Source organism: Setaria viridis, chromosome 3 (assembly GCF_005286985.2).
Source record: "Setaria viridis chromosome 3, Setaria_viridis_v4.0, whole genome shotgun sequence".
Classification (NCBI taxonomy): Eukaryota; Viridiplantae; Streptophyta; class Magnoliopsida; order Poales; family Poaceae; genus Setaria; species Setaria viridis.
Genome location: NC_048265.2, coordinates 1,683,166 through 1,707,524, shown reverse-complemented (window position 1 = coordinate 1,707,524; position 24,359 = coordinate 1,683,166). Strand labels below are relative to the sequence as shown.

The 24,359-nt window shown below is 42.8% G+C and overlaps 3 protein-coding genes and 1 pseudogene across 3 annotated transcripts; 3 read left to right on the top strand and 1 right to left on the bottom strand.

The window, feature by feature from the left end:
- The first annotated feature begins 211 nt into the window (after positions 1 to 211).
- LOC117850306 (uncharacterized) lies at positions 212 to 7,781 on the top strand. The gene is made up of 14 exons (XM_034732131.2): positions 212 to 658; positions 1,141 to 1,183; positions 2,171 to 2,437; positions 2,521 to 2,613; positions 3,150 to 3,484; positions 3,566 to 3,709; positions 3,798 to 3,992; positions 4,616 to 4,690; positions 4,803 to 4,869; positions 4,941 to 5,219; positions 5,295 to 6,060; positions 6,151 to 6,207; positions 6,691 to 6,759; positions 7,347 to 7,781. The coding sequence occupies exons 1-14, from the start codon at positions 296 to 298 to the stop codon at positions 7,387 to 7,389; spliced, it is 2,796 nt and encodes a 931-aa protein (XP_034588022.1). The 5' UTR covers positions 212 to 295; the 3' UTR covers positions 7,390 to 7,781.
- A 385-nt stretch (positions 7,782 to 8,166) lies between these two features.
- On the bottom strand, positions 8,167 to 12,553 carry LOC117850308 (molybdopterin biosynthesis protein CNX1). Its single transcript, XM_034732134.1, has 13 exons — positions 12,145 to 12,553; positions 11,921 to 12,047; positions 11,696 to 11,826; positions 11,467 to 11,568; positions 11,313 to 11,396; positions 10,986 to 11,213; positions 10,553 to 10,740; positions 10,358 to 10,462; positions 9,950 to 10,273; positions 9,379 to 9,536; positions 9,184 to 9,290; positions 8,717 to 8,773; positions 8,167 to 8,623 (listed from the first exon to the last, which is right to left on the bottom strand). Exons 1-13 carry the CDS (start codon positions 12,301 to 12,303, stop codon positions 8,408 to 8,410), a joined length of 1,986 nt encoding a protein of 661 aa, XP_034588025.1. The 5' UTR covers positions 12,304 to 12,553; the 3' UTR covers positions 8,167 to 8,407.
- A 2,471-nt stretch (positions 12,554 to 15,024) lies between these two features.
- Positions 15,025 to 15,557, top strand: LOC117848065 (uncharacterized; annotated as a pseudogene).
- A 1,854-nt stretch (positions 15,558 to 17,411) lies between these two features.
- Positions 17,412 to 23,359, top strand: LOC117850013 (protein HEAT INTOLERANT 4). Its single transcript, XM_034731784.2, has 14 exons — positions 17,412 to 17,754; positions 18,358 to 18,396; positions 18,534 to 18,587; positions 18,695 to 18,758; positions 19,090 to 19,148; positions 19,793 to 19,917; positions 20,040 to 20,099; positions 20,284 to 20,342; positions 21,284 to 21,357; positions 22,336 to 22,374; positions 22,457 to 22,519; positions 22,617 to 22,664; positions 22,749 to 22,877; positions 22,958 to 23,359. Exons 1-14 carry the CDS (start codon positions 17,551 to 17,553, stop codon positions 23,003 to 23,005), a joined length of 1,065 nt encoding a protein of 354 aa, XP_034587675.1. The 5' UTR covers positions 17,412 to 17,550; the 3' UTR covers positions 23,006 to 23,359.
- The last annotated feature ends 1,000 nt before the right edge of the window (positions 23,360 to 24,359 follow it).

The window sequence follows — 24,359 nt, the reverse complement described above, 5'->3', positions numbered from 1 at the left end:
TTATCCACTGAACAGGATTATTGATACTACTGCCGTACTACGCATGGAACATTGAACAGCTCGTTTAAACAAACTTGCACAAAACCTCTTCGTTTGCAACTGGGCCGGGCCGTTTTTGTTGGGCCCAAGAAGCTTGCTCGCCCACACACTACTAGATTGCTCAAAAAGCCCAAACCGTGTGTAGAAGCAACAAAAACCTGAGCCGACCCGTCGACGAGAGAGAGAGGGGGAGAAGAGGAAAACTCCGCCGCCGCGTAGCTCGCACTTCCTCCCCCAAGCCAGCATCTCCGCCTCCATGGACGCGTATCACCAGCAGCGCCGCTTCGCCGGCTCCGGCGACGCGCCTCCGCCGCCGCAGCAGCCGCCGCACCCCTCCCACCCGAACGCCCACTGGTACCCGGCGCCCCCGCCGCCGTACCCTCCCCACCCCGGCCACCCCTACCCTCCGCAACACCACCACCAGTGGGGCCCGCCTCCCGACCTCCAGCACCAGCGTCATCCTCCGCCTCCGCAACAGCAGCACTACGGGTATCAACAGCCTCCCCCGCCGATGCCGATGCAGCAGCAGCAGCCACCGCCGCCTGGGAACCCCTGGCCTCCTCACCACGCCGCCGGCCAGCCCCCGCCGCCAAGCTACCCTCCTCCACCGCCGGGGCAGGTACGTTGAATTTTTCCAGTGTGCGTTTCACATGACGTCCGATGCATTGGGGCAATGGGTAACACCGCTAGCTGATTTTGTACTAGGGTTTGTAGCGTAGGTGTGACGTCGGGTGTTAGGTTTGTGGAAAGGGGGTTTTACTTAGTAGCAGGCACAGTGCCGCGCCAGATTATTTGGATGGAAGATTAACCATTTACGCTTCCATTCGATTAAAACAATGCTATCGCTTGGTGTACTTTGGCATTCTACGGCAGTTGGCATGACTGTACGATCGATCTACTCTATCTATTTTCCATGTTGAAGTGCTATTGATGTCGATTCCGTCTTTTTTTCTACGATAGAGGTGACCTTGTTGGCTCTAAGTTATAAGCCAAGCAGCTTGCTGCATGATCTGCTGATGATTTTTGTTTCATTTGTTTCTTTGTTCTCAACTTTCATGTAACGTGAAGTTTGTTTCTGGGTCTTGCTTTTTTTTTTGGTAGGCTTGGACCAATCATTCATGGGCTCAAAATCATGGATACCCAGGTTTGTCAATATAATCTGAGCCTCTGCATCTTTTAAGATATAATTTCACAAGTCAATTGAGTTTATTTTACAACTGGGACTTCATCGCATCTGTTGATACTGAATTTACTGATACAAAAGGTTAGTACAATATGATGTGGCATTTTCTGCTAAACATCCTAATTCTACAGATGGGGGATTTCTTTTTCTTTTTTTTTAAAAAAAAGAAGGTTGCATTATACTCGTGCTTGTTCATGAAAACACAATTTCTCAATAGGTACTGGATACTGCATAACACGTTTACTGATGGAATCAACTATAAATATGTATCAATCTTGTCCATGTGCTGGTGTTGCAATTAAATTTTAGTCTTGGTTGGAAATTTCTTTTGCACCACTTGATGAATAGAGTGCTGGAACTATCTTACACGTATTACTGACTGTTCATGAGAGGTTTCCTTTGAATTTGTCAAGCCTATACACATTTACTGTCAAGTGATACACCCATTTCCAAGTGTATAAGATAGTATAAGAAACATTATCCTGGGGGAATATTTGCTTGAGAACTATTTGTTACTAAATCTATATCAAGTGATTAGTTTTACGTATTCTTGGCATCACTGTTATTTTCTTACACCCCTTTTTACTTATGAATGTATGTGTTCCCCCCTTGACCACATATCCCTTGCTTCTTAACTTTGGCGTTCAATTCTTTGTGATTTATGGCACGATACTTTGTTTTTGCTTCAGCAAAAGCATGTTTTTTTAGTTATTGGAACAGTTTTTTTTTTTTGCGGGGGGGGGGGGGGGGGGGGGGGGGGGGGGGGGGGGGGGGGTTTGGTTAAATCCATTTAAGCTGCTCTTAATGAAATGAAATTTAAATATAACTTGACAATAGTATAGTCATGTTTAGAGACTTCGGAAGCAGAAAAAATCTCTTTCACCAAGAAATGGATTGTTAGTTATGATGATAGTTTCTCTATTTCCTTAAAAAACAAAAAACTGGAAGGTCATGGCAATGAGGAAGATTGGGCTACAAAGGCTAAAGCATGGGTTGCTGCTAAGTCTGTTATGGGAAACCACCAGATTCAACAGCATGCCATATCCACAAGTAGAACTGAAAGTCATCATAATGGTTACCATGATCAGTATCAGCAACCAGCTGGTCTGCCAGCAGAAGTTACAGAACCTTTGCACCCACCAGTTCCTCAATCAAGTAACGATCATATGCCATTTCCAATGACAGGTCAACAGAGGGAAACAAACCATTTGTTAGGTACAGTATGTTATTGCCCTTGCTCTATATGTATTACATGTGAATGTGTAAGTTTCAGAATGGAGCTGAAGATTATATTGCAGATAGAGGTCCTATGGTGTCTCCAGCACAGACCTTTGGTTCATTTCCGTCCACCTATGAGCAGGAGGTATCTTATAATTATTCTTCTGCTCCAGGTATGCCTTGCTTGGCAATTTAATTTGTTTGTGCAGCCTGAATCATAACAGGCTGCTCACTCTTGGGTATGTTGCCAGATTCAGTCGTGCTAAGACTATAAAGTTTAAAGCATCATTTATTTTAGAATAGAGTATGGTGCACAGCACCTATTTCTGTGATATTTAGCTAGCAGTACCTGTTGTGTAGACTTCATTGTGCCTCTATCAAACGGAGAAGGGAAAAGTCATGTTAGTCATTATATGTTGCATATCAATGATTCAATAGATATTGGTTATATTTCATGACGATTTTATGTATCAATCTTATAGCTGAAAATAAGAACATGGTCACTGGTGCAATGTATCTGCTTAGTCGTACGAGAAGCAGAAATATGCACTTCATCAAGTGACCACTTCAACAATGTCCAGTCATCCTTTTTTTTTTACACAGAGCTGAATTCATTTGTTTGTCTTACATAATAGTCCAATGTTCATTATGAAACTATAATATATTACAGAGAAGATTGTTTCTTTTTGACTTTGCCATGTAATAGCAGGTAATGGGAATAATATGCTTCAATATCCAAGCTCTCAAGGACAGTCATTTTCAACTGCCTCCACTGTTCAAGGTGGATTCCCACAGGCTGCCTTGACGGAATTGGCTCCTGTTGGACATGAACAGCAGTCAGTTGATCCAAGTGACCAACCTTTGGAATTTAACAGCAGGAAAGCTCCTGATGTGGCAGTCCATACAAATGTCAATTCTACTATACCAGCTGCTCCAACACTGGGAACTAATTACGATACAGTTGCAACGTCTACTCATTCATGGACGCCATCTGCTACAGTAGGGTTTCTGCCTCGAGCTCCATTGCCACCACAAGCAGCACAGGTTTATACACTTATTTGTATTACTTGCCTATTTTGTTATAATCCCCTTACACGAGTGATTGCTACTCTTTTGATCTTACAGATGGATCCTCATGCTGCACCACTTTTTGGAGCAGCCTCTAGTTCAAACTATGCCCCACCTGCAGCATTTGGTGTTGGTAGTGTAACAGAAGTGTTCCCTACAGATCCAAACACTCCTTTCAGTGTTGCAGAAAAATCTAAGAAAGTATGCCTTCTTGTTTTCCTGCCACGTGTTTTCATCTCTAATCTTTCTGATTGTTTAACTTTGAACTGTTCTTGTTGTACTCTACCAGCGTCCAGTACCTAACTGGCTTCGAGAAGAACTTTTAAAGAAAAAATCAGCACCATTAAGTGCTTCAGCGCAGCACCCGACAAACTTAAATTCCACGGAATCTGACAATGCAGAAGAACCACTAGGAAAACCTGGGCAAAGTGACAGCAGAAGTAATGATTCGGCTAAATCCACTGAAGACAATGAAGATGATGAGGTGCCATTTGCTATTTTAATTATCAGTTTCTAACTGTTATGCTATTGATACTGGTTTTATTTATTTGCACATAAAATCAGCCAAATGGCATCCTTCTGGCTATCTATGTGAGGACCTGAGGAGCGATTAACACGTTCAAGTTAGTAAGCTGAATAGTGGTTTGAAGGACTCTAAATGAAGATATTAAAAATAATATCGGAATGTAATGCCCTTGAGCTAGCTTGCTTGGTAATGGCAGCAGGTTGAACTGTCAGACTTGAGTTGGAGTCGAGTGGTTCTAAAAAAACTACTAAGGGCATGTTCCCTTGTCTAGCCTTATTGCCTAATTTATTTCTCAATTTTCTATTTGCTTTTTATGTTACTACTTACTAGGTTATGTAAAAAACTCTCAGTATACAGTGACTTCTTTAGATCCTACAGAGCCGTTGTGCCCATATGCATGTTATTGGAAAACCTATCATATGTACAGCTGCAAAGGAGAACTAACTTTGCTGTTTTTAGGAAATAAATAGAACATATAGTTGAACAGTGTGCTAACCTTAATTTTTAGGCCTGACATTTTCAACTTTGAGTGTCAATATAACCCACGTTTGAATTATTGTGCTCAAACAAATCATTTGCAGGATGAAATTGAAGCAACTCGGATGGCAGCAATCAACCAGGAAATTAAGCGTGTTTTAACTGAAGTCCTTTTGAAGGTTTTGTCCTATACTTAAACATGTCTACTACCTGCATGATTGTATCTGTCCAAAAGATGCTAGGGTACTTCTGTGTGTCCAGTTTTTTACCCTTTTTGGTCATCATTCGCAGGTTACTGATGATCTTTTTGATGAGATCGCAACAAAAGTTCTGAACGAAGATGATTCCTCAGCTGAAGGTTAGTAAATTGTAAGAATTGTGAAATTAAATAGACATCTTACATTACTGATTGTTTCCTCTGTGGTACAGCCAATGAGCACACTGATGTTTCTGGCTCAAAGGAACCTGGTCTGGGAGTATCAAGAACCAAGACCTCGGCTAAAGTTGTGCTCCCTGCTAAGCCAGCAAACATTAGCTCTAGTGATCATAAAGGTAGTACTGGGTTAAGTTCCCCTAAAGGCGCTCTTCTCGGTCTTGCTAGTTATGATTCAGATGATGATGATGACGACGACGATGGCGGTGATGGCAAGGATAAGATTCCAATGTCAGATTTATCAGCTAATGCTGGTGCCGCAAATGCTGCAGAAGGTAAGCTCTAACCAAAGTACTCACATCACATTGTTCTCCAGAATTTATTTACTTAGATGTGTGATAAAATTGTAGGTGACAAAAGCAACATTGGTAAACAACGCGTGAATCAAAATGAAAAGGTTTCGTCACTTGGAAAATCTACTCAAATGAGCACAAGTGCAGAACCTGAACAAATGCATATTCATGATACACAGAATGGAGAGTTTCCTTTAGATGCCAAAACTTTTATCGAGCCAAAGGGTGCAGTTGATAAAATGGATGATAAAGCACATAGATATGCTGCAGTAGATATCCAAAACAGGAAAACCTCTTCTGGCAGTAACACTGAAAAGTATAATGATTTGGAAAGCAGTCACAGGCATTTAGAAAGGAGCAGCAAAGAAGATTTGGTTAAAGAGGTGCAGACTGATGATACAAAAGAACTTGAATCTTCTACTGCAGAAAAATATAATAATGACAAGTATGGCACGTATGGAAATGTTGATAAAAAGAGTAGCTTCAAGGAGGGAAAAGGTTCTGGTAGGATTGCAAAGCATGAGTCTGATAGAAGGGAGCCACACTCCAGAGGTAACTCTAAGCACGATGGTGCCAAGGAAGATCGAAAGGATTTTCCGAAGGATACAAGAGACAGAGATAGGGACACTACTGATAGAAGAGGGGGGAAAGGAAAAGATGAAAAGGATGAAAGATCAAGGCAGATGACAAAGAGGTCAACAAATCATAGCAGAAGTTCACGGTCACGATCACCAAGAGGGAGAAGTCGAACTAGAAAGGAAAACTCTTCACATGTTCAAGGGAGTGTTTCAAGTGATGAGCCTTCTGATAGTGTCAAAAAGAGGTGATGTCACTCTCAATAGTGGTAATGATTTCGCATGTATTAGTTGCGCTCCTGTTATGCTGAATAGTTCATTACTGTTTTCTGCTGCAGAAAGCATCATTCCCGTAAAAACAGTTTGTCTCCCTCACCTCCAAAATCTAGAAACAGGTATCTTATTCATGCCCCTTTCTGTAATGCTAGGAATCCTTTCTCTATACTGCTAGGAATTTGATGGAATTTGAATTTGAATAGCTCCATTATTTTTGCAGATAGATGTGTTTTTTGGTTGAAATTAGTTATGCTAGTATGCTAGATGTTAAAAAATACACCTTGCCAGCTTTTTGTATGCTTTTATCATGAATAAGGAGAGTCCTGGTATATGCTGTTCTTTGTAGTCGTTCTACCTATTATAGGGTGGGGTTCATAAGGTGGTTGGCTGTTGTAGTGTTGTGAAACACTAAATATTTCTGCTAATCCAAACTGCACTGATCTGCTTTATCGGATATGGATGGAAAGCTGTTGAAATAGAACTGTTTATTGTATGCTCTGTGAAATCAATATGAGTGTGCAGTGCAGGTATCTTCTCGCGAAGAAACATCAGGTTCATATATTTCTTACACTTACCCATTTAGTATTATGTTTCATCTCTAGACGAGTTTCGCGGTCTCCACATAGCAAGCATTCTCACCGCAGGCATTCGCCTTATTCATCTGCCAACAGGTAAGAGATTAATTGGTTCTTCCTTCATCAATATATTACTCCTGATAGTTCAACGTGAAATTTCTGGTTGTTTTCAGATCTAGGTTAGAAATTAGTTTAACTATCCATCATGCTATAGTTGATTATGGAAGATAGATTGACTGCAGATTAGAGCAAGTAGTAAACTAAGGTATTTTAGAATAAAGTAAATCTTAGGTATCTTGAAATTTCGATTTTACAAGAAACCTTGTGTTTAAAATGTGATCTTGCATAGTTTTCCCCTGAAATCTTTCAAACCATCTTGAGAAATCTAAGATATTTTCTTTCCTGCACAATTTCTGATGGAGTAATCTCACAATTGCATGTCATAAGTTTGTAGTCTGCAGGAAGTTTTCAGTTTAAGTATCTTTGAACTCAACTGCACTTATCTTGGACTCTTGGTTATTCATTATTCTGGCTGGGAATCGCTGGTTCCTTTAAATCTGGGACCCTCGTTTGTTGGCCACAGCTGATTCCTTTAATCTGGAATCCCCTTTTTGTTGGCCCCCCTTTGTGTACAGTAACTGTGATATTAGGACTTCCTTACAAACCGTGTCAAATCATTGCAGGACAAGGCGGTCGAGATCAAGAACTCCAGCCAAAAGAAGATAGAAGACAATGGGAAGGGACAGAGGCCTGGGCATCCCCGTGAGACAATGGAAGGCATATGGCATTACTGCTGTGGTGCTATCTATTGGGTCTTTTCTTTTTTCCTGAAAGGTATCTAGTGCATCTTTTGCTCCTATGGCGTCATGGTAGAAAAGCATTCCAACAGTGACAAACATGAAGGCAAGGAATGGATGTAACTTGATGTTTATGAGATGCACATTTTGCTGTATCTTGTTTGTAAGATGAGCTATATAGCGAGTGTAGAAGTTGGTAGTATGATCAGTAGACTGCAGTGCCCCCATCATTGACTTTGCCATGTATTAGGATTTAGGCCATGTACTGCTCAGCAGAGATTCGTATTTAGTTGCAATTTCTAACTAAAGCATTTCTCGTAATTTTGAAATGAGAGACGAGGCTTGCTTTGAAAAGCATTGGCAGCCTGTTCCCAGTTGTGTGTATCTGAATTTCTAGAAAGAATCTTGCTTTGGTTTAGTCGTCGAACATCAGGTTCACGAATCTGCTGTAGTAGTTGCATCCCAGGAATTCAGGTTTCGACAAGCAGTGAATACTGATAGTGAACTAAAAAGATAGCAGAAAAGATGGTTGACAGGCGTAGTACAGTTTGCCCGCGAGCAAGCGTTGCTCCAGAATGCATTCGACTGTGCGTACCTTACGTGGATCACCTTTGTTCTCGGTATGTTACCACCATTCATCATGGACCATGACCAGAACAGAGGTGCGAACCACGCCAGAAACAGGTGAAGTCAAAACATCAAGGAGTGGATGAGACCATAATCATATTTTTAAAACTGGTGCTGTACTTTATTTGGATCACAGTAAAGTTCGTGGACAAATGACGGCGAGATGTCACGCAGGAGTTGAGCATTACATGTTAGGACATAACAACCAACGAAACCAAAGCTTCAACATCGACCTGGATGCAGGCATGCAGTATGCAGAGCTCTCCGACTCTCCGGTGTTGGTTCCCACTTCCCCGGCTCTGTTAGGTACCGATCAGGGTTCAGGGCTCGCATGAACAGCCCCCACCACTGCCGGCAGACGCGGCTCTGAAGCTCCGCTCCCACTGGTCCACCGGTGCTGCTGCAGCATGAGGGGTGTGGCGAGGGTGCTTCTCCCTCTTGTCACCCTTTATCTGCTTAAGGGCGTGCTTGAGCGCCGGAAGGAGCGCTTCCATGCACTCCGCCACAGCATTAGGGTTGCCAGGCATGTTGATGATCTGAAAAGGATTAGCAACACCCACGATCAGCAATTAGGAGGTCCAAACGCAAGAAATTATCAGATACTTTTTTTTGTGAGTTTTAGCACGCACAAGAGTCGATCCTCTAATTCCAGCCATGGCCCGGGATAGCATTGCAAATGGTGTAATCTGTACAAGGGAAAACAGTTCAGAGACAGTACGATCAGAAGATATCATTTCCAACAAAGTTCACCAAAGTACTCCATATTTATTCAGTGCGAATATATGATTAGCTGGTATGTCTGTAAGAATGTGAAACATTAAGCCGTACTGGATAACTGTTAAATGTATGGCTAACTTTTATAAGTGATTGATTTGCAAGTGCTCTCGCGGGCTAACAGTGGCTGGAGCACACGGCTCAGTCAGCCGGCCCGTGTTCAAGTCTTGCATCCTTCTTAAATCAAAGCGGGGGCGTCTGCCCCTTCCAGTCTAGTTTTATAATTGATTCATTCAATGTAAAATATGCAGCTCCTGATCTAAAAAGGTGAAATATTCGGTGTATGTAAAATCTAGAAACAACAAACAGATGCAAACATCACCTTCAAACTCTCTTGAAGCATAACAAATATGAGACCTGGTGCTTCTTTCTCTATTATAGATTTTGTTGCCTCTGGTGTGACATCTCTAGGTGTGAAGCCAGTACCACCTGCATGGACCATTCACCAGGAAGTAGCCCATGTGAGTAGGAAACAGGAATGTGCAACACTATAACCTGAAGAATAAGATCATATTACCTAATGTCAGAATGAGGTTAACACAGTCAATGTCACTCCATTGTACCAGAATGCCCTTGATCTTGTCCACTTCATCAGGAACAACAGCAGTAGCAACCACGGTTGCTCCACCCAGTTTCTCTGATGAAGAATTCACTACAGATACAGCTCTCGGGCCACTACAGGTGCCATGCAAGAGAGGAGAAATAAAACTGATGTAAGTCACTTTTAACTTTTAAAAAAATTGTGGTCTGCACCATAAAACTAGAACAGATCATATGCTTCTCAAATCTCAACTGCTTTGATGTCTAGAACAAATAGAAAAAGTAAAATGTGGAGTCATTACTGAACTGCATCACTATCTTATGTGAAGAAAAACCAGAAACCAGTAATCAGACTCTTTCATTTTGCACCCATAAAGTGACCCCTTTGCAGCTCAAGGCAAATAGGTGTATCAGGGTGCATGCGCTTGAAATTGAGATTTCAATACACAACTTGGCTCTTTTTAATATATTTAAAAACCAAATCACATGCAATAGTATGGTTATGGATTTCTATTGACATTATGAAGAAAAACAACTTAGAGAAGTACCTCCTATCAGGGCCAGCACCGGATGAAACAGTATCGCTTACAGTCAGAATTGCTACTTTAACTTCAGTATTCTGAGAAGCTGAAAGCTGAGGTACATCTGTGGAAATACTTTTTGAAGATGGACCAAAATGAGATGGAGGTGGATCTGAAGCAGCGGGTGGTTTATCTGAAGGATAGCTGATTATGTCTGAAATAAGTATAGCTTGGATAGATGTTCCAGCTGCCAATATCTGCCCAGTTGATGGTACTTCCAGCAGAGCATTTGCGGATTTCATACTCAGGAGGCGGCTACTAGCCTGATGGCCAGTGCTCTCAGCAACATAACTGCCACATGACCATAAAAAGTAAATGTACCTGGTGTCAAAACTCAAAAATATCAAATATCACAAGTTAAAATATAGATCTTACCCAGGTCTACCAGACCCATCATTAAGCATCCATCTGATTACTGCTCGGTGAAACTCTGTGCGATGTAGGTCTGCTCTTAAAGGATGTGATAAGCGCACGTGCACTCTGTGGACACAGAGTTATAAGTAAAGAAATACGCTGAATAGTGTAAGGTGAGAACAAACTGACAACAAACATAAACATGAGGATTACTACCTTTGCAGATGAGGATTTGACCAACCAGAGAGGAGACGAATTGCAGGAACAACAAAAAGGTTGAAGCAAACCATGCAGCTCACTGGGTTTCCAGGCAAACCAAATGCCAGAACTGTTTTAGATGGCTTTGATGTGTCTTGTGTAGTGATCTCAGCAAATGTTAATGGCTTTCCTGGTTTCATTCGGATCTGTATGTGATACAAGAAGAAAACTGTTAAATTACTCTGAGAAATGGACGAAGATCATGATGTTGAGTTCAAAGGATTATTTTTGCAAAGATAGCAGGTCCAATTGGTTGTCCAACAAAAAAAAACATGAAAATAAGCTAACTGTAAATGAATCTTCAATTTGTAAGTCTCACTGTTGATTTAGCTTGCCTAATACCTAGTTGGTACAGTATAAATCTGGAAGAACCAAATAGTTTCAAAGGTACCTTCTCAAAGTGAATTTTGCCCATCTTTGCCAGGCAAGGTTTGACAAGATCTCTGTCACCCATGGAAACACCACCAGAAGTAAGGATTATATCAGCATCAGAACGTAAAGCTGCATCCAAATGCTCTTTAAGACTTTCTTCAGTGTCTTCTGCGATACCCAGGTCAACCACTTTGCATTTCTGCTGAACGGCAGCAGCTAGAAGCATGGCGCGGTTGGAATCACGAATCTGCAATTTTAGTTTCAAGAAGGAAGGTCATTATTTTCTGAGAATGTGGAATGCAAAGAACAGTGCAGGATGCAAACATGATGGAGTAGCAGAAATAACCTGACCACGACTGAGGGTGGCAGTGGCTGGCTGCACTAGCTCATCCCCTGTGGAAAATACAGCAATGGTTGGTCGAAGGTATACCTGCACATGCAAATTCAGAATGCCACGTTGCAACTGTGTCTCTTTTCTATACTCAACAACGCTAACTGACCTTGACAGTAGTTACACCCACTGTTGCAAGTAGCCCAATTTCTGCAGGACCAATGAGCTCACCAGACTTGAGCACTATCGAATCCTTCTCTATGTCACATCCCTGCCAATTATTTGAATTGCTAAATCAGCAAGTGCATATTAATTCTAAGTAATGAGGATGTTGCATAATTGCATTCCATGTAAATTTAACAGTGGCCACTGGCAAGTACTGGCCAAACTCAGCATACCACATTGCGGATGTCTTGCCCCTCGGCAGCCCGCACCAAAATCTTAACCCTCTTCGACCCATCTGCTCCGGCGGGGATCTGCTCAGTGTCCTCCACCTGAACGACAGCGTCAGCGCCATCGGGAATCGGCCCTGTGCGTCAACAAACTCAATCACTCAGGTGGCAGCAGACACAACGGGGCGCGGTGACACGGGGAGAGAACGCCGCGCGTAGAAGTCGCCTCACCTCCGGTGGTGACGTAGGCGACCGTGCCCGGTGCGACGACCACGCCGAGCGCGTCGTTGCCGGCCCTCGACTCCGTAATCACCGGGTACTCCCCGGGCCCGTCGGAGGCCACGACGGCGTACCCGTCCTGCAGGAGGAGTACGGTCCTCATCAAGCATCAGCCATGGCCGCCACGGCGCGGCGGAAAGGAGATAGAAGAGAAGGGGGCGGAAGGGGCGACCGACCTTGATGGAGGCGCGGAAGGGAGGGAGCGGGTCGGGCGCCCGGACCTCCTCGGCGAGCACGAGGCCGAGCGCGTCGTGCAGCGGCACGCCGCGCGGCGCCGCGCGGGCCGACGCCGCGGCGGACAGCACCGCCGCCAGCGCCTCTTCCACCTGCAGCATCTCTCCTTTCCGTTTTTTTTTAATACTTCAATTTTCCTCGGCTCTTCTGGCAATCTGGCTCCGGCGGCGGGCGAGGGGGCGAGGGCTATCTGCCTATCTGTATCGGCGGCTTACGCGATCACTCAACCACTCGGCGAGCTCGCCCTGCTCTGTTTTTAAATTCAATCGAGGACTTGCCACGTGTGGCGTGACGACTGCGCGGTGACCGGCGGTGAAGCAGCCGCCGCCAGCCGGAGCCAGGCCGGCCTCCGACTCGCGGCTCAAAATTCCGACGTCAAGATCACGTTGGTCTCTCGAAAGCGACGGGCATCTCAAAGCCCCAATTGTTTGGCCACGGGTAACGAGTCGTCTTCGCCTCGTGTGACGAGGAAGGTTCGCGGCCGGCGCAGCCGATAGGCGGTATGGATTAGAGGTAAACGCTGATCGGCTCGCGTCGTCTCCCGTTGGTTGATTTCACCGTTTGGCGTCGCCGTCTCTCTCTACCAGAGTTCAGAGAGATCCATCAGCTTGTATGGGCGGCGAAATGGTGGCCTCGCCTACACGCCTTTGACACTTCCACTCGCGGCGAGGCGTTCTGCCGCCGGGCACCACTTCCCTAGTTCACCGCTGAATCGCCGAGGCGCCAGCGAAGACGAAGAGGCACTGGCCAATATCCACGGGACCGTGGTTTCACGTCAGCGAAGACCACCTTGCGCCCGTACCATAAATGCCGTGCTCTAGCTGCTAGCTGCCAGCCACGCTCAGATCGTTCCAAGACGAGCGATGCAGAGCACCCACTTGGCCACTTCAGTTCAGAATTTCGGATGGTTGAGCTAGCTGAGCCGAGACAACGGAGTAAAGCAGAGAAGACAAGTGCTAATCTGAATTCTGCTCAGACTGACCAAGCTAGCTACTTCGGTAGATGATGGGGAGCAAAGCATAACAGCGGGGCTCCTGACTTACCGCAACTATGCAACCCCAAGGCCTACAAGTCCAGTCTTTTTACCCGGGCGAAAAGTTCAATCTATTAACTTGCAAGCGTAAACTGATTGAAATACAAAGAACATTTTATTTCTTTTTGCGAGGACATTAACGGGCTCAACCATTGCGATAGTAAACACAATCACAGGCATAACTACTGTTACCTCCTGGACGTTGATCAGCTCACTCCTGACAACTTGTACATGAATAGGCATGGGGCCAAAAATATTGAACCAACCACCATCTGTTCTAGGCAGCAAAATTTCAGCTCATAAAGTTTTAACAGGACGTAAAGCAGGATTCATATCATGCTTAAGTAGCTCCAAAAGTCTTTGTAGATGGAGACACTGGAGGATGGACCCGGTAAATATGAATCCAGCTCAAATGGCGCAGATGCACCACTCCCTGCAAGAAAAAGAATTTCTGTCAGGCTGCAGCATATATAGAAGATATGCACAAATATTTCTGTTGTCCACGAAAAACTGCTCTATCCCTGTGTTGGTCACTTGGTCTGCAGGGATTTATCATTAAAACTCTAAAAGTATTACAAACTTGTTATCAGAAATGATAAGCAATGTTGTTTGCCCTTGCATTGTGTGTGCTGATGTTTTAATCTGAAGATCCCATATAGCAAACAAAAGTAACTATGGCAATGCACAATACTGTTCTCACACGGAACCTCCACAAGGTTGATCATATCCCCATCCCTTGTCATGTGCCAGAACATTCATACAAGCAAGCACCCACACTTAGATCAACCACATGTTTTTCTATGCAACGAGCCTACCTTAAAGACTATTTCCTGACAACATATTAACCCAATATGTGGATAGAGGCATAGAGCTTGTAAGTATGAGCAAGAAACAAAAGGTACACTCGTATAAGAATATCAGCATACCCCAGATTTTCAAAAAATTCAGTAAGATAGCCAGTTCATAGAGGTAAAACATTCTGCAGATCCAGCTCAAATTAGGTATGGCGTATATTAGCTTGATGCAAACTGACAAAAACAGCAGACACTAATGGAATGTAGTTGTGAGCTGTTATTCATGCCCAAATCTTCATTTGCCTACTACCATTACATTGATTTTTTTACCATCTTCAGGGTTGCATTAGCAGTTTGCTCTCCTAATAGATCTAACATCAAGCAACACCAATTCAGTAACAGCTCAGCTACTACTAGTACATCAAACAACAACTCTTATAAACATTAATAAAAAACAGCTACAAGCCTGCTACTATCAGATGGATCTAACCGGATTATTAGTTATCATAAAGTGAACAAAATAAAGGAAAATAAAAAACCTAAGATATCACTATGAAAGCTATGGTGTATGTTGAAAGCATGCACAAAAGGCTTTTACGATTGCAGACATCCAGACATGCTTGTTTCTATTTGAGTGCCATTGCAGTCATGCTTGTTTCTTTTTGTGTCCCTGGGGAGGAGGACAGGCAATAAATTTTGATAGAACAGTCTTATACTTTGTACCTAATGAGAAATTGGATAGTGTACCATGGAGTAACATGGCATTTTGAAAAAGACAATAAACTCATTCTGTTTAGATGTTGGTGGAACTGTATGGACACAATTATCCAGTGCCTGACAAAACTAACCAAAATCACGGATTATTCAAGTCTAGAGCAGAGAGCTTTTTTCACATATAGCAGACCAGATGCGCACATATTTTTGACCAACTAAACACGTTTCTGACATGAAATCAGCAGAAAGAACGAATGAAAATCAGTATATCCCGTTCCGAGATGGGGAATAATTGTAGCACTGAATTGAGCATTCCTCCATTCAACCCCAGAGTGGTGGATTACTAAATCCTAACAGCACGACGATGGTGGACTACACAGTTCAGTCAGTTCGCGTGGGAGTGGGCAGCCGTACCTGTTCTACTCGTCGTCCTTCAGGACGTGCTCCCTGGAGGCCGGCGTGGCTGCTGCTGCCGCGGCGGCGGCAGCTTCTCCTTCCTCCCGGAGCATCTTCTGCATATCGTTGACCCGCATCCGGACGATGCCGCCGACCACAACTGCGGAAAAATCAGCAAATAATCAGCGGGCACTGGCATCAATTTGGACGATTAGATAGGCGGTAAGAGAAGATAAACATGGGTATGACAGAAATGATTACTTGCGGCGGTGCCCAGGGTCCAGATCCACAGGATCTTGAGGCCCGGGCTCTTCTGGCTCCACCTGGTCACCATTGGAGGAGCGGCGGCAGCTTGCAGTCCGGTGGACGCGTCGGGGATTTCAGTCCAGGCGGAGTTCGGGGTCTCTCTTGAAACGAAGGAATGTTCGTTCGATAGGGCTTTGGGTTTTCCCCTTGCTAGTTAACCATTTCTTTTTGTTAAAAAATTGTCATGCGAAAAAAAATCGGAGCTTAAAATTTAAAACTCCATTCTTTTTTGTTTGGTTTAAATTACACAAATCTATGTTAATGGAGCAGCAAGGTTTTACCAGTTTTTACGTGTTATATGGCTTTTATTTTCTTTCAAAAATCGCTAGTCTTTTTTTTAATGATTTGCTAGTGAGATCTATAGGCTATAATAAGTTTGGTTTCTTATGACCCCACATAATTATGAGGTATTGTAAAGAGCATATCCACTTATGTAAAGATCAAATAAGTTTTTATATTGTGCAACATTACGATATTATGTAATTGTATAGCTCATATGCCGTAGCCCATATTATATATTTTGGTGACTTGAGACATACCTTAAGAGTATATAGGAAGATCGGGGTGCAATCATACACTGCGGCTCTTCAATTAGATGCATTAATCGTTAATTATTATTCAATATTCATCATAAATTGTATGTATGCAGGAGTATGAAGATCGGGGGTGGTGCCCAACATTTCCGTTATCACAATGGCCATTTAGCGAGGAGTGCCATCAAATGTTGAACTAACCGTATTTGAAAATAGGAAACTATACAACGACTAATCCAAATAAACTAGGTTTGAACCATTTGCCTATATGACTAGATCCTAAACTTGGCATGAACCCGGGTGTGTAGGTGAACACCGAGCTTGAATTTGATAGTTAGTTGTGGATTGGTAGAAGGCAAGAGGATAAATTGTAAAAGTAGAAGTAAAAAGTGTAGTTTGAAAATACCATGGTAAACTTAGCGGATATAAGTGAGTAGAAAGAATCCACAAAAGAACATAAAATGCAAAAACACAAATAACCTAAAATTTGTAACACTAATCTATCTAAATTTCTAAATAATAAGTATTCTTGGATATAAAGAATTAAAAAACTGTCAACCGCGAAATTGGTAATTTTTATCTAACTTGTTTTGTTTTTAGCATTTGGACTATATGGTCTTTCTCTGTAAGATTTTTTGGCCTAGTAAAGTAGGAAAGATTAAAAAAACACAATGTTGGCTTTTCAGATACCCCTTTTCATCAATTGACCAAGCAATATAGTCATCGAATTCTAAGAGCTTAGCATGTTCCCATTTGCCTTTTAAGTTTGTATGTTATCGCTTGCCTACGTGAAACTTTGGTACAATTATTCATGCTTTTAGTATCTCTACCACCTCCGCATGGTGCATATCACCGTATAGGATGAGTTGTACGATTCTGAAAACCATTTTACATCAATATTGTAAGTCAATGGATATGGGGCAACTTAAAACACGTAAAATTCCTAAGTGTTAAACTTTGAGAAAGCAAAACATGTGAGCATTTGGAACCCTTGACCTGGAGGTGGGATTTTACAATTTTCCTAGCAAAGTAAACTCTCGAGAGGAGAAGAAAGATAAGCTAGAAAGAAGGTTGAGAGGTTAGAAATACTCCAATCAAAGGCCCATAAAACCACAAGTGGGCCGGCTCGACACTACTTTGAAACAAGGTCCGAACCCTCGCGATTAGCTAGAGGTGGACCCCACGTGTCAGTCGTACTAGATTTGAATGCGCTGGCAACAACGCCGCAGAATCGCGTCTCTCCAGCAGTCTCCTTTCCACGCGGTCTCGCTCTCACATCTCGCACCCTCTCGTCGACAAACCAAACGAATCGAACGGTCCAAAACCGACTCTTGTTCAGTTCAGCGGCCCTCGCAGCCCACCAAACACACAGCAGCCAGGCAGCCAGGCCACGCGCCCCGCGCCGCCTCTGCCCTCATTCCTCTCCGCCACCCCCCTCTCGCCCCCCCGCTTCAAATTCGCGTCGCGTCGATTTCACGCGCCGCTTCCCCCAAATCGACACCCACCCCCTCCCCCGAACGCGCAGACACAAATCCATTCCCATCCGGACGCAAGACCTAGCAGCCGAAGGCGATGGCGCGGCCGAGGGGTAAGAAGCGCACGGCGGCCCAGGCGGCGGCCACTGACTCGAGCAAGCCGGGCGCCGCCGCCGCTGGTGATTCGACCAAGCCGGAGGCCGCGGCGAAGGAGCCGGCCGCTCGGGGGCGGGGGAGGCGCCCCAAGGCGCCGCCCAAGCCCAAGGCCGAGACGGAGTACTTCCCGGAGAAGAGGAATTTGGTGAGTGGGCTTCACGATGAACCTGTCTGGATGCGTGTTTCGGTGTGTTAGGTTTTGGTATCCCGAGTAGTGAGCGACGATTGGTCCTGATCTGATTAGCTCGCGAACTGCTTCATAGTCGATTTGCGGTGCTCTAGCTGCGAGATTTGTAGTGCTTTGATTAAAAAAAACGGAGGAGGATGCTTCCGTTATGCTTTGAGTAGAATCTGGAATGCTCAACCGTAGTGTTTGAGAATCCGTGACTGATGAATTTTTTAGACCTATGTGCCTTCATTCTAGGCCCACTTTTTTCTTTGGTCCGGTGGTAGCAATTCTCATGTAAGAGTCAAGGAGCATGCCTGGTTAGCATTGATGTTTAAGATGCCATTGGAAGATGATGGGTTGACAAACATGTTTTTGGCATGCTGACTCATGCAGGTGCCATGTTCTGTTTGCAAGTTTTTTTTCTTTTCTATGGCAGCAGTTCTTTCTATTTGAAAAGCAACTATTTTGACCAGTTTTGGAAGATGTCATTATGATCGGTTTGCACGACTATGCTGTATGATGGCCTTGCTATTTTGATTTTGATTACATGATTGACTAATTGTTTGTCACAATGTTCAGGAGGATTTATGGTTATCCGCTTTTCCTATCGGGACTGAGGTTTGTTCCCATCCCTACCTTCTTTTATTTTGTATAGTGCGTATGTTTCTGGTGTGCACTTAGAAGTGGCATGCAGCTTAACCTGCGCATTTTGCCATGATTGTAACAACTCATATAACTTGGCTTATCATCTGCAGTGGGAAAATATTGATAAGATAAAGGAGTTCAACTGGAACTTCGAAAATTTAGAGGTATGATGGTCCAAAACTCAAAACTAATCTTGCAATTTTTTTTCTTTTTGAATGTTTAGCTTCCCTGCACAGTGATATGCTGATATGTGGTTTTTGTTGGTGAGCAGAAAACACTAGAAGAAGGGGGAGAACTTTATGGAAAGACAGTTTACTTGTTTGGAAGCACTGAGCGTAAGTAACTAAGTGTAGTTGGTTGTCAGCTAGTTTCCAATGTTAATTTTGCAGCTGTTGATCCTAGATACATTTTTGTTAATCTTGGTTATACTTCAGTAATCAGTAAACTAGTGTAATCTGGCTAAATTTAATCTGAATTTTATTCGCAGAGTTATTAGTCTGGTTTAATGATACTCGACAATTGTACCCATGCATCACTTTTACTCTGTACATGTTCGATCTATAAAGTGTATTCTAGTATCTGTCATCAGATTCATTTCCTTACTAGTTTTATGAGCCTGTTTAATATTGTTCCATATAAGTCTAATTGGTTTCTGTTGGCATGCAGCACAACTCCTAGATGTTAATGGTGAATCGAAGATAGTACTTATTCCTGTAGTAGTTGCTGTAAGTTCTAATCCACCCTCTTCGCGGGTCATTTATACCATGATTATAATTACTCTGCTCTGCTATCTTTAGTTTCAAAGCAAAACATGTTACTAGAAAATGCACTATCGAGGATGGTCTTGCAGTTGCACATTGTACCGAGCTGAACATTTTTAGTTTATGACTATGCCAGCTAAACAATTCAGTATGCGCCTTTCGCATTACCAAAATCCATACCATCTTTTGTATATATTATTGTTTCCTTTTTTGCGTAGAATTATTAATTGCACAAGAAAAAATGTCAGTTTTAAGTTTAAAAATTTGTGACAAGCTTTTTTAGAAAGAAGAGTAAGAAACTTTATTGATCTTGTTGGTTGATGTTACCAAGGGGACTATTTTGGTTGGTGCATTTTATATTCCTTTATTGTTATTCTGTTATAATTCTGTTTTTTCCCTTCAAAAATTTCCTTATTGGATTTCCTGGTATCCTGGTTAAAACTACTTGGCTGGTGACCTTCTCTTACTCTTCATTGGTGCTTTGACTCTAATATGATGTGACAAATATTGCCTGGCAGCTCGATCAATTTAACTTGTTTAAGGCCTGGGTTATTTTGCTATCTATTCGTTAGACGATCTGTCTCATTTAGATATGTTTTATTTTGCAGGTAGACTGTCCGTTCCCTCCATCAGATAAAATTGGCATAAATTCTGTTCAAAGGGAAAATGAAGAAATAGTGCCAATGAAGGCGATGAAGATGGCATGGGTGCCTTATGTTCCTCTTGAGGACCGGTACTGCTTCGTTATTTATGTTGAGCAATATTTGTTGCCTTTTGTTTTTGCCGCTTATATCCTTGCCTTTTCCCACTACATGGTAACTTATTTTGCACACATTGCTATTGCTTTGTCTACAGGCTTAGCAGGATCGACAGTTTGAAAACAAAAATATTTACTCTCGGCTGCACCCAGCGGAGGTCAGTTTTATGAATTTATGCTTCCAAAATGTCATGCTTTAGGGTAGACAATTTTATTTCTGTTGTTATTATTTTGGGGGCATTTTCATTCGCTTTCAGTGAGGTGCTATATTTCCACTTTCAAGCTCTGCTGTCCTTACCAGTAGTTGCAAGTTACAAAATCTCAGGTTTATACATTTTACAGGTCTGCGCTGAAGCATCTCAAAACTGAGAGAGTCAAAAAGTTCGATTACTGCATGCCATGTAAGCTGAATTGGGTTGATCTTTTTGTAGGCCTATATTGTGCTTCTCCAGGAATATCTGTTACCTTTTTGGCTTTAGGATCCTTTGAGTACCTTACCCTTAAAGAGGCTCCAATGCTGTACCTATCCTTGTCATGTGTCTCGCCAAGATTATGTAAACCACACTATCCAAAACCGTGCATAATGTTCTGTGGGACTGCAACTACGTATGAGTTGAATGTTTACGATCCAACTGTACTTCTTGGAATGATGGCCCTCTTCCCTAATCAAATTGTCAATTCATTGAAGTGGCAATTCAAGTAACATGGCAGGAACATATATGACGGCTCTTAAACTATAATTTTGTTGGTTGACCGGTATTTCATTTTACAAAATCATAAATGGCATGTTTTATATTTAGGAATACCACTTGAATTATGCCCTGGTTGCTTCCTAGTAATTTGATGGCACGTAATATCCTGTCTCAAGCAAATCTCTCTTCTTTTAATTAGTTCTCTCTTTCTTTTGAGGGTACAGATTTATTGTTTTTGTTTGTGCATTTTGGTATGTTTGCTGTTTGTGCCTTGAAGATTAGCATGGAGTCCGAGCATGTAATTTTTAAGAGGCGCCTGGTGGGCGACAAGGTGGTGGCTAGTACCTAATCACCGTCTAGGGAGGCAGCCACCTACGCATAGCGCCTCAGAACTACTAAGACGGACTGATTAGTCACACTCTAAAACATCCGAACTTCCGAAGCATGAAAAAATTATTATGTACTCAAAATAACCCAACACTCACACTGAACCTCTATTCGGCACAACCCACGTTCCCAATTACCTGCAAATATACTAGAGTTGTTCTAGTTCCAGTTGATAGATCGTTTGATTCAAATATATATGGCTTTAGTTTGATGAAGTCGTTCTCTTGAGGGTAATCTCATTAGTATACGAACCTTGTTTACAGATTATATGCCACTGAATCCTCCTGAAGATGAAGATGACACGGTTGTCAATATCATATATCCTCTAGAACCCCCGGTAAGCTTCCTTCATCGAGTTTTCTTCAGTGACATAAAGGATCGAGAATTGTTACTTCTCTTACTTACCCGTAGGTCATAATTGCTAATGGAATAAATCTGGAAAGGGTAGTGTCTGCATCACACCAAATATGGATTTCTTTTATTGTGAGCTTGAATAGGCTTATATTATATTCCGGTGTCATGAAAGGGCTTGTAGCGTAGTGGTTGCAATGCTCTAGTAGCACTTACAGTGCCTGGGTTTGATTCCTCGTGGAAGCAAATTTCAGGGCTGGTTAAAAGAAAAACTTCTTGTTGGCAACCCATAAAAATAGTGGCAGGGCATCGGCATGTGGTGGCGACCTGTGATCTGGTTTGGGCCCTCCTACGTAGGTGAAGCCAGGGTTAGGGGGGTTTCTCGGCCGATAGAAGGTTGAGTTCCCTCTTAATTGAAATACCGTGGGGGTGGTCTTCCCCCACCGGCTGAGTTTTATATTTTATATGTTTTTCTACTGAAACAACTAGTCTGCTGTGCTAATTTCAGCATGTAAGCTGCAGACAGAAGTTGACTTCTTGCTTATTACTGTGATCACTAGGCTGCTTGTGCTTGTGACATGATCATCAGTCCATGAGGTCATGGTTTTTGTCTGATGCTGGTGACATGCTACAATAGCTATTTAGCCGTATGCCAATCTCACGTGCTGCTGGGGACCCCCTCCCCATCTTCCATTGGTTGCAACTGATCACACGTGAATTGCTTGTGCTATTATGCCTTCTTGAATGTTGCCATTTACTGTCACAATTTGATGGTGCACAATCCAAATGGATGGTTGGGTTGTTTGAGGTTTTCTTCTATTGATGTGAAGTGACAATTAAATCTGTTCACCCTGTTTTCCACTTTGCAGTTATTGTATTTCAAATATAATTCACAATAGTTCTTATTTCAATTAGCTGTAAATGCTGTCATACATCAATGTTTACTTTGTGCTGCTTGTTGCAGATAGTTTGCGATTTTGATTGGGAAATGGATGATTACGAGGTTTGTATAGAATTTGTTTAGTTCTGCTCTGGTGTACTATAATGGCTAGGCATGTATGTTGAATCATTGTGTTGCAATGCAGGATTTTATTGAAGAGAAAGTCAAAGATGAGGTGTTGCCGGAGGATGAGAAAGAAAAATTTAAGGTACAAATTACTATTTGTTGTTGATCAATCATATGCTAAAGCAACTTTGTTTTTACAGTAGTAACTTCCCTTCCTCATTTTACTGCCACGTTTACAGGAATTTCTAAAGGAGAAGGTTAGAGAAAGAAAGAGAGAACTGAAACAGGTCCACAATCATCTGAAATATTTAATTATTTTCTCAAGAGATTTAGTGCTTTCCAGTATTCAATGTTCCCAAAAACTTATGCAGGCCAAAGAAGCCAGGAAGAAAGCTATTGATGACATGGATCCTAAGACAAGAGAGGCATTTGAGAACATCAAATTTTACAAATTTTATCCTGTGAAAACCCCGGACACCCCCGATGTTTCCAATGTTAAGGTATGAAGTGTTGTTCAGTTCCTTAGTTAAAGCATCTGAACCTGCACTGGATTAAACTTTGCATTTATTGTTTTGTGCAGGCAAAGTACATCAACAGATATTACCGGAACGCACATTATCTGATGTAGTGGCATTCCCGATCTCACATTTTCAGTGAGCTTTGTCATTGATTGAGCTATCCAACTTGAAGAGTTGGTATTAGAAAATTTTGGTAGCCGGCGGAAATCAGGTTGGTGACATCTTCCAATGTAGTCTCTTATGGGCCATGAGACAACATGTTGCATCTGAATTCTGTTGTAATAGTCACCCTCAGACTCTTAGGCATCTTCTCTTTGTGCGGTGTACAACATCTTGCGGATTAGATTATTGTGTATGAATCAGAGGGTCAATGTAGTCGTTGTAAGAGTAAACAAGTGGTTCAGGAACAATCTGTTCCCTTTTCATCATTTAGTAAAGTTTCAGCACATGTTTCCTGGATTTCATATCGTTGCAGCAGAGCTTGCCTGTTACAGTATAACCTGTCACTGTTTTGCTAACTCTGGGCTGTGCTGCCAAGCATCAGATATGCTGCATCTACATGTAAAGTTCTGCAACAAGATGTGATCTATGGCGATCTTTGCTTATGCTGCTCCATAGAACACACTGTTTGGTGAAGCTATCAGATACCAGCAGGTGATTTTGAGGTTCATCTTGGTTCTACGCAATCTTTGGGTTCGTAAAACAACAATCTAATCAAGCAGTTCAGGCATCGAAAATTCGTAAGAGTAAAGGTATGAAGTGTTCCTTAGTTACAGCATCTGAATCTGCTCTAGATTTTTTTCTAGAATACGCAGGAGAGCTGCGCATCATTCAATTAAGAGGAAGATAAATACAATGTTTGTACAACGCGGGCCGTTAACCAGGCACTCGCACACGGTAGTGGAAATAGACAGAGATTACATTTGTTAAAAGGGGCGTCTAGTAGTAGAATTTAAGACATAAAAGTCGCAGCGCTAGCTAACAATCAGGAGGCGGTGTTCTAGCAACGTCAGTTGCAAGGCTCGGCTATTCCTCTCTTTCCATAACCTCCAGCAGACCAGCATGACTGTAGAATCTAGGCCTTCAGCTTTGACGTTGATCATATTAGCACGGATAGACAGCCACCAATCGATCAAGTTGGAATTCAGGGTGAGGTTCGGTAGCTGGTTGTTAGTTCTTTGCCCAACCTGAAGCCACACCTGACGGGAGTAGGCGCAATGACTGAATAGGTGATCCACCGTTTCAGCTTCTTGGCCACAGAGATTGCACTCATCAGTAATCTGCAACCCATGTCGTTTGCGCCTTTCGGCGGTCCAAATCCTGCCCTTGGCCGCGAGGCAAATGAAGAACTTAACTTTCAAAGGTGCCCAAGCGCGCCACACGGTTCTGAAGATCGGCGAGACAGTGGAGCCACGGAAGAACATATGGTATGCCAATCGGGCGGAGTATGTCCCATAGGCTTCC

Bases quoted from the DNA above. Each gene is read 5' to 3' on its own strand.
- LOC117850306 (XM_034732131.2), top strand. From the start codon at position 296: ATGGACGCGTATCACCAGCAGCGCCGCTTCGCCGGCTCCGGCGACGCG. The intron at 3,710-3,797 runs GTATGCCTTCTT...GTACTCTACCAG, and splicing joins TTGCAGAAAAATCTAAGAAA to CGTCCAGTACCTAACTGGCT. The intron at 4,870-4,940 runs GTTAGTAAATTG...TCTGTGGTACAG, and splicing joins AGATGATTCCTCAGCTGAAG to CCAATGAGCACACTGATGTT.
- LOC117850013 (XM_034731784.2), top strand. From the start codon at position 17,551: ATGGCGCGGCCGAGGGGTAAGAAGCGCACGGCGGCCCAGGCGGCGGCC. The intron at 17,755-18,357 runs GTGAGTGGGCTT...CACAATGTTCAG, and splicing joins TCCCGGAGAAGAGGAATTTG to GAGGATTTATGGTTATCCGC. The intron at 20,100-20,283 runs GTCAGTTTTATG...TACATTTTACAG, and splicing joins CTCGGCTGCACCCAGCGGAG to GTCTGCGCTGAAGCATCTCA.
- LOC117850308 (XM_034732134.1), bottom strand. From the start codon at position 12,303: ATGCTGCAGGTGGAAGAGGCGCTGGCGGCGGTGCTGTCCGCCGCGGCG. The intron at 11,569-11,695 runs GTATGCTGAGTT...AATAATTGGCAG, and splicing joins GGCAAGACATCCGCAATGTG to GGATGTGACATAGAGAAGGA. The intron at 8,624-8,716 runs GTGCGTGCTAAA...AATCCTTTTCAG, and splicing joins GAATTAGAGGATCGACTCTT to ATCATCAACATGCCTGGCAA.